Source organism: Papaver somniferum, chromosome 8 (genome assembly GCF_003573695.1).
Source record: "Papaver somniferum cultivar HN1 chromosome 8, ASM357369v1, whole genome shotgun sequence".
Taxonomy (NCBI): Eukaryota; Viridiplantae; Streptophyta; class Magnoliopsida; order Ranunculales; family Papaveraceae; genus Papaver; species Papaver somniferum.
Window position 1 is genome coordinate 70,954,793 of NC_039365.1, and position 9,081 is coordinate 70,963,873.

Below are 9,081 nucleotides of genomic sequence, written 5' to 3' on the forward strand. Positions count from 1 at the left end.
CGAATATAACACCAGCAACCATCAACTTCAACAACAACTTCATGCACTCAAGTCTCTACAAAACTTCTTCATGCAAGATTTGATACAAGTTTACTTAACCGAACTCCAGAGAACTATACCCGACTCGACTAGGAAGGGTAAAATAGTAAGAAATCGGAATTAATAACTCGGCAGGTCAGACTGAGTCCAACACGCACACGGTTGTTAGCTTTTTAAAGAGTTGGACTGTCGGCGAACCTTTCCGTGAAAAACTCGATTTTCTTGAGGTTCGCTCATCTTTTAGACACCCCTTAACACAATACTTTGGATGGATTTAAAATGGGTACACCCCAATTAATTTGGGTATACCCCAATCTCGCCGGGAAAAATAAGGGTGTTGTTCCTTTTACTTTGATTTCTGCTGCTTAGTTTTTACTAAAAAAAAGAACTTTCTCAAATCAGCCGTACAACTGTTTTTGCATCCCTTTTTCTTCTCTGATAGAACAACAATCCAATCCCATTTCTTAATCAACTAGGGTTTTCTTCTCTCTCTTTTCCCCTTTTCATTGTTTTTTCTAAAGGTTTATCTTTCTTGATTAACACTGCATTGATTTTGTTTTTCTTTCGAGTACAGTTCATTTGATTTTTTCTTTATTTTTCTTTGATGGTTTTCTGTGATTACTTATTGGTGTTCTCATGTAATGGATTTGACTTTTCGGGTTTCCAAGCCTATTTTTAAATCCCTCTATTTGGGAAAAAAAAATGGGTTTTGAGATGGTAATAGGTATTGTTCAAAAATAATTGAATTGAATTGAATTATTAGATGATATGGAAGTTAGGGTAATGGGTGTAGGATTCTTAGAAATATTTGTCATCGAAAGCCGGTTCCGTCTGCGATCGGCATTCGATTCATATTCTGTCGCATCCGAGGCATTTTCTGAGCAGCGTCGTTTGATTCCAATTGGGGTTGAACGACGTTTTTGATTAGTGTTTTTGGAAAATTTTAATCAATATTTTTTTCCTGAGAGCTTTTTGAATTACTAACTACAATGACTTCTGCAAATGAATTTTTAGTTCCAGATAGTTTGTTGTCTTGGGAAACAGATCATGTTGAAGCTGAACCTGTTGAAAAGGATCCAACCAATCGATATGTCCGGGTATAGATCTTATCATTTGTATTAGAATTTTAATGCATTTGTTGATTCGTAATTATGTGGTAAATTGAAGATTTTGCTTATTACCTTTGTTAGCCTGTTGTATTTTACATTCGATTAGTGCATTTTTGTGTTAAATGTAAATTATGCTGAAAATTCCTCAAAATTTGATTTCAAAGAACTGTTATCGAGTTAATGTTATTGGTTGATGTTGTAGGATAACTTCTGCATTTTGTTTTCATAATTTATGTGTAAAATATTTGGGATGTGATCATTGGTGTATCTTAATAAATATTTTGTTTTCATAATTTATTGGAAATGGGATAACATAGTCCAGGATAGTGTATCTTAATTTGATTTATGATAATCTTGATATTGATCAGTTTTAGTGTTGTTTGTCTAAAATTCTATCCAGTCTTAGATTAACTCAATTTGTGTTTGTCTGACACTCAATCCAACAGTGGATTAACCTTGAGATTGATCATTTTTAACTCAACTTGCGCAAGTGTATCAGATATCGAGGTAAACTAGTAGGAGTAAATGCCAAAATAGTCTTAAAAATATTTAGACCGTGAAGTTTAAATATTGTTTCTATTCATGTTGCTATCGTATTATTCGTCTTTTGAAGAATCATTCATATTATCTGTTTCTTTATCAGTTTGATGAAATATTGAGCAGAGGAGCATCCAAGACTGTGTATCCTTTGAAAGAATTGGGTTTCAGTGGATTGAAATCATTTGCAAAAACAACATTTTTGGGATATATATTTTTATTTCTCATTCTTAATTTTCAAATTTTCAAAGAAAGTATTACTTGCTTAACTTGGATACTTCATGGTATATTTTGGTTCCTTAATGTTGATTTTTAAGATATAAGGCATTTGACGAAGTTGATGGATTAGAAGTAGCTTGGAACCAAGTGAGAGTTGATGATATGTTGAAATCACCAGATGAATTACGAAGATTATACTCTGAAGTACATCTTTTGAAGACTTTGAAACATGAAAATATTGTTAAGTTCTATAACTCATGGGTAGATCATAAGAAAAAAAATATCAACATAATTACTGAGTTGTTTACTTCTGGAAATTTGAGGCAGTAAGTTATATTTTCTGTTAATGCTTGCATTGTCTTTTGGTGTAATTTAATTTTGCTTATTCTCCGTGGCAAACTTGTGATATTAAATGTTTTTTACTGAATAGATATCGACAGAAGCACAAAAATGTTGATATGAAGGCTATTAAGAATTGGGCAAGAAAAATTCTCCAAGGTCTGAATTATCTCCATACACATGACCCTCCGATTATTCATAGAGACTTGAAATGCGATAACATTTTTGTTAACGGAAACCATGGGGAAGTTAAAATTGGGGATCTCGGGTTGGCGACTATTATGCTAAAGCCCACTGCTCAAAGCATCCTTGGTAACAACTCAAGTTTCTTAAATTTGAAATACAGCATGAATTTCTTAATAGCTTTGCTTTTTCCTCTTAATAGAACCTTTTTTCTTCTTTAACACACACAATTGCTTCTTTCGTTATTTTATTTTTTAGGTACTCCTGAGTTTATGGCACCGGAGTTTTATGATGAGGAACACAATGAATTAGTCGACATATATTCATTTGGTATGTGTATCTTAGAGATGGTTACTGTCGAGTATCCATACAATGAGTGTACTACTACAGCCCAAATCTTCAAAAAGGTTACCAAGGTAAATTGTTTGTCTTTAGCTTGATGTTGATAATATTATTTGCGACACTAATCTATTTTTTGCTGATTTTTGTTATTGCATTTGCAGGGAATTAAGCCAGCATCCCTTGGAAAAGTGAATGATCCACAGGTTAAAGAGTTCATACTGAGGTGTCTCGCTCCAGCTTCCATTAGATTACCTGCAAAGGAGTTGTTAAAAGATCCGTTCCTCCAAGTTCATAATCTTAAGGAGCACACTCGTGATCCTGTACAATTACCTAATCCTCCTTCTAAACCATCCAATTTTCACAGGTCAGGATTATTTTCCATGGACATAGACTCTGATTACAAGCAAATTCCAATTAGCGCGAAAAATAGCAATGAAAATTTTCAGCTTCCAGGTTTGGAATTTAAAAGGACAAATAAAGAAAATGAGTTTAGATTAAAAGGGGGGAAAATGATGCTGATAATTCGATCGAATTTACTTTGCGCATTGCCGACCCATTCGGTAAGAGTGATTTGATGTTTTATTTATGTGTTTTACTTTATGTAATAGCATGTCCTGAATCTTATGTATATTTTATGAACAGGTAGAGCGCGAACCATTGATTTTGTCTTTTTCCTGGATAGTGATACAGTGCGCTCCATTGCTAGTGAGATGGTAGAAAACCTCAAGTTATCATATCAAGATGTGGCATTTATTGCTGAGTTTATTGATTTCTTGATAATGAAGCTTGTACCTAGTTGGAAACCATCAATTAGCTATTCTTCTGTGGAATCCCGTACGAAAATTCTTCTCTATTCTTCCGAAGTGATCGAATGTCATCAGTTGTTGATAGTTTATATCTGTTGGGCATGGGAAGCCGTGAAGAAACTAGCGCCCAAGCTGACAGAGGTGCCTCTAACGGAAAAGTTGATGTTCAAGTTGATTCTCATTCTGGTTTGGTTCATGGAGAAGAACGTGACTCTCAATCATCGCTTCTTTCAGAGGTATCAGCTGAATATTTGATTCCAAATGGCTTGCACAACAATGACAACAGAGCAACGGGTTGTTGTGATGCTGGTGATGTTGGTTGTTATTTTTCAGATGGATGTGTCACCGAGATGGATGTTGCGGTTAATGATTCACGAGGACTTCCAAATGTTTCGAATTGTTCAAACATGGATGGAGATATCGAACTTAAATCAGAGCTAGAAGCAATCGAATCACAGTACCAGCAGTGGTTTCAAGAACTCGCTCATTTGAAGGAAAAGACACTAGAGGATGCAAAACAAAAGTGGCTCACAAAAAAGAATCTATTGAATCTTTGATTGTTGGATTTGATGAATAAGAGGTTTTCTATTGAACAGGTTACTGTTTATTTGATTGTCCCTTGCCCCTTGGAATGTTTTGTATTTGGTAAAACAATTGACACATACAATTGAAAGATGATTGTCTGGTTCTCGGGATCTCTGGTCTGCATTAAAACGTATTTTTACCTTTATCATACCTTGATTGTCCACCATTACGATGGCCACAATCCTTGATCATTGATCAAGAAATTGTCTTTTGAAAAACGAAGAATACTATATGTAAAAAGAGGATATCCCTCCCTAAGTTTAGTCTGTATGTTGAATTACTTTATAAAGGCGTTCAAGAAAACGATGAACTTTGCCTCAGTAAAGCCTTGGTAGAAGTTTTAATGGTAGACAAAGGCATCTGGAAATATTATCCCCTTGTGTCGTGCGTAGGGCTCATTTGGGAAAAATAAAAAAGAAATCATTAATTTTTGGTGGTAAAAGTAGGAGTTCGGATGATCTTTATCTGGAAACCTGTGTAATACCTTAGGAATCGTATGCTAAGTTGCTAACTTGTTTGATACAATACCGGTGCGTCAATCATTGCTGAGATCGCGAAAAGACATAGCAACACAGGTTACCTACGAGTATATTTTTTGTAACTGGGTTATTCAAGTTCAATAAAGTATGTTTTACTTCAGAAATTATTTACAAATAAGTCTCGAGCACAAGTAGGTGGGTGCTGTAGCTGAGTTGCTTGATATCCTTACTCATTGTCAACTCTGATGACGACAGACAAACACTATAAACAAAGAGACACCAGTCTCATGTTTCTCCTATATTTTTGAATGATAAAACGGCAAGCTTCACGGATGAGGTAATAACTTGGAACCTCATTTGACTTTCTTACCTTGTGCAATGCCTTCTGTGCATCCTGTCCAACACTCGACAACCAATGTAAGAAAGGTCAGGCACGACGGATGTTACATGCTGCAGTATCACTTTGAGCAAAACATTTTGGGGTCTATCCTCTTTGCAGTTACAATTTGAAACCAAAGAAATAGAAGATGAGTCGAATGGAGTCTATGGAATATTATCTTGATAAAGGCCATTTTTTTTAATATTCGTGGTCGTCGCCGTTGTTATTGCTTGCTTGATCTTAAACCAGGGAAGCTGTCACGGAGTATGGATGCACGTCTCTTTATTTCAGTTTCATTCATTATTCTCTTTACTGTTCTTTAATTACTTACTCTCTTCCCTCCATTCTCCCTCGCATTCTCTTACTCTATATAAGGATAGATGATTGTACATTTTCTGTGCACCCCCCCTCTTTCCATCACTTGTGCTCTTTCGTTGTGATTATATTCCAACGAAGATATGGGAACCAGTTAGCATAACAGACAATTAAGGGTTTTTAAGAGAGTACAATATGTAGCCAACTTTGACCTTTTCCATTCTATTCATTCCACTCAATTTTCAAACTTCGGTCGACTACTAGCAATGCAACCCCACCACATAGGAGGATACTGGTCAAATTTTCAATTTCCATCTTAAAGACTCTTAATTAGTACTGTGTTCCATAATTAAGTAAGACTCAAAACTTATCTTAAGAAGAATTTTATCATAATGAATAAATATAGCAATAAAAAGGACAATAAGGCGTGTACTCAATCTCTCTTTTCAATTGTCTAAGAAGTTTTGAGAAAGTCCATTTGAAATGAAATCTATGGCTAATTTCTTGTTGAGAAATCCCTTATCTTCTAATCTACACCAACACTGAAAAATTCCTACCAATTTCAATAACCATCTTAAATAAAACGTAGAGTTTTCAGTTTTCACCTAATCATGCATGCAACTTAAGGTTAAATGGAGAGAGCCTATAACAATATGCTGTTGTCAAGAGCTGTCGAAATACATATTACCACAACTTCTGGTTCTTTAATATAAACGGTTCTGCACATATATTGTCAGACCGTTGTTACATACCCTGATGAAATCTCAACTTGCTCTTCAAGATCATCACCAGCAGGGTAATCAAATTTGACTAGGATAATAACTTACTTGATACTTTCTTCAAACAGGTAAAAGAACAATAATAGTCTAAAAATAAGGTGAACATTGCACATCGGCATGAATACCAATTCAATCATTTTTTATGTAAGCATCAATTGAATCGAACTCCAATTGTCAAAAAGTACACAACTAAAAATTGTGGGTCTACCCAGTGAGGCTCATTTATGTTAAGGAATCCATATATCGGTGCTCTACACTAGAGATTAACTCGAATTGGTAAGAAGTACACAACTAGAAATTGTGGGTCTACCAAGTGAAGCTCATTTATGTTCATGAATCCATTCCTCCTTGGTGTCTACACTAGAGATTAACCCAATATCTTGATTTCTCATACTTGTTAAAAACTTGTTATTAAGGATGAGGAAGCAAGGGCTCTGACTGAAGTGGCCTAAAAGTCTAATCTGTCAGAAAGAGATCTCCTACCCTCGAGTCAAATCCACCACACTAATCACTTCCACATAACTTTCAAAAGATGTTCAACCAAAAATGAACGCGGGAGTTTGTCAACAATAGGTAAACCTATGAATCTTACACAACGATATTATCCTGCATCATGAAATATACCGCACCAAAGATATCCATAATGTTTTGCCAAATAAATACAATATCAGGCTTGATGCAGGATGATTGATGCGAAAATTTAGCAAACAAAAGAGATCAAGCTGAAGGATCTGAGACTCACTCGATCACTACCTATGCCAACCAAGATAATGGTCATGAAGTTCTACATCCACGAAGTAACAATCTTAGACCACCCCAATATAGAGGCTTACTACACTTCGACTCGATAAACATAACACCAGCATGAACACAAAGTAATCTATTTGTCAAGTTCGGTTAAAGGTCACGATTTAATTCAGAAAACAGATAACTGGCATAAACATGAACTGCATTAAGATTAAATTACGACATCATCAGAGGTGAAGTTTATCCACAAAGAACACAAAACACAACTTTCAGACACATGAATGAACTAAGAAGCACAATCACAGAGTCTTCCAATTAATGACGATTTTCTGTACAAACGTGAACATGGGGATGCATACATACATATATACATACAATTCATACATAACCAATGAGGCACACAAACTAGAGATGGTGCAAGGGATTTACCAATTTTCGTTTACGATTTTTGACTTTTCCAGTATGAACTTCCCTTCTTTGTACTTCTGTGATTCTTCATAAGCTCGTTCATACTTCCAACCCAACACCTGACGGCAATCACAGCAGTAGACATCAGCAACTGTATGAAGCCCAGTCATCAAATTCCTATCTTCTTTGGGTCCCACCACTATGTTCATCGCATGAGAGAATAAAAATGCTCGTCCATGTCTCCCCTAAGGATAAAATTCAAAAATAGTTGGATATTGATTCAAGGATTTCATAAATAATTCATCTAACCGTTACCGAGTAAAGATGGCCACGAAATAAACAAGACAAAGAACAAACTATTACTACCCTTTAAACAAGTTCATGTCCATCAATTTGTAGCAAAAAATGAAAATGCCCATAAAAGATTAAACTAAAGTACTAAACCTAAATCTCCTCTGTATAAAAAACCTCTTCTCAAATATTTTTTACAATCCGACGTCTAATTCTGCAACTAGCTTCTACGCACTTCATGATTTTGAAACTTTAATACCATTGAAGTATCTACTCTACGAAACAAAGGTTACTTAGAAAACAGGTTCGCTTCATTTGGTATGAAATGAGACAACCCAAACAATCTAAACAAAAAGAATTTGTTTTCACTGTTGAAGTAAGATTATGACCACTTTTTTCAATCAGTAAATCTTGACAATAGTTTCCGGACATAACTCTGAATGTATGCGCTGGTATTAAGCTTGCTTGAAGCACATCCCAAGTTCCAGTTTCCCTAATAGCAGTCAAACCAGACCAAGTTCTAGTTTTTTTCTTAAAAGATGATTACTTTTTCATTCTATTAAGCCTGCCCATCAAAATCTACAAAGTAAACTATATACAAGCAAGAATTGAAACAGGAATCCCAACCCATTATCAAATTCAAGATAAAATCATCAAGAAGATAATATGCAGTGCCTGAGTTAAAAGGTTTACCTGAAAAGCTTTAGACATTACATCATCATGATAAGCAACGTGATTTCTGCAATTACAACAACTATACAACCTAGGTCCAGATAATTCTGCCATCAATCCAGAATCAATCTTAACATTAACTTACTCCTTCCTTTTAACTGATCAAAACAAACAAACATCAAGAAAACCCTTAGATTATTAGGAAATTCAAAATTGCCGATAAAACCCCAAGTTTCAGAGAAAGTATACCTAGACAAACCCTTTTATAATTTGCCTCTATTTACAAGCTGAAAACCCACTAAAACCCTTGAACACTTCTTCAAGAGAATTTCTGTTAACAAAAATGGAAAATTAACAACACAGTACAATAAGTAGAATAAGATTGAGTAAAGATCCTAAATTAGATAGTAATAAAGAAGCATTAATAAGATTGACAAAGATAGGTTTTAATGAATATAAGAGTAAACAACAAAACAAATAGAAATCATTAATTTATTAGAAATAAATTTAAAATTTTAAGATAAGATTTGGGGTAAAGAATCAATCCGATACACTAAAGCAAAAATGAATTAGGATCCAAAATTAATTGAAACCCAACAATGAATTAGAAGTTAAAGAGAGATGTAAAGAGAAGGAGAAGGGCTTATTCCGACTAACCTCAACAATGAGTGACAATTCAATAGCTATGTGTTAAGTCAGTCAGTGAGGTTTGTTATAAATTTCTGAAGAACCAATTTTGATAAACTCAACATGATTTCATTTCAACCGTATGATTCAGTTGGATTTGCTGAATTTAAAGAAAGTTAGGTAAGATGCTTTTTTTTTTAATGTGACTCATTTTTCTAGCAACGG

The 9,081-nt window shown here is 34.6% G+C and overlaps 1 protein-coding gene and 1 pseudogene across 1 annotated transcript; one reads left to right on the forward strand and one right to left on the reverse strand.

Annotated features, from left to right (window-relative positions):
• Window positions 1-414: 414 nt before the first annotated feature.
• On the forward strand, window positions 415-4,269 carry LOC113301504 (annotated as a pseudogene).
• Window positions 4,270-7,043: 2,774 nt separating this feature from the next.
• On the reverse strand, window positions 7,044-9,081 carry LOC113301890 (protein yippee-like At4g27745). Its single transcript, XM_026550729.1, has 4 exons — window positions 8,887-9,081; window positions 8,479-8,560; window positions 8,251-8,387; window positions 7,044-7,511 (listed from the first exon to the last, which is right to left on the reverse strand). The coding sequence occupies exons 3-4, from the start codon at window positions 8,341-8,343 to the stop codon at window positions 7,284-7,286; spliced, it is 321 nt and encodes a 106-aa protein (XP_026406514.1). The 5' UTR covers window positions 8,344-8,387; window positions 8,479-8,560; window positions 8,887-9,081; the 3' UTR covers window positions 7,044-7,283.

Excerpts from the sequence above, each read along its gene's own strand:
- LOC113301890 (XM_026550729.1), bottom strand. The coding sequence starts at position 8,343 with ATGGCAGAATTATCTGGACCTAGGTTGTATAGTTGTTGTAATTGCAGA. Across the intron at positions 7,512-8,250 it reads TAATGTCTAAAGCTTTTCAG|GGGAGACATGGACGAGCATT; the intron begins GTAAACCTTTTA and ends TTTTATCCTTAG.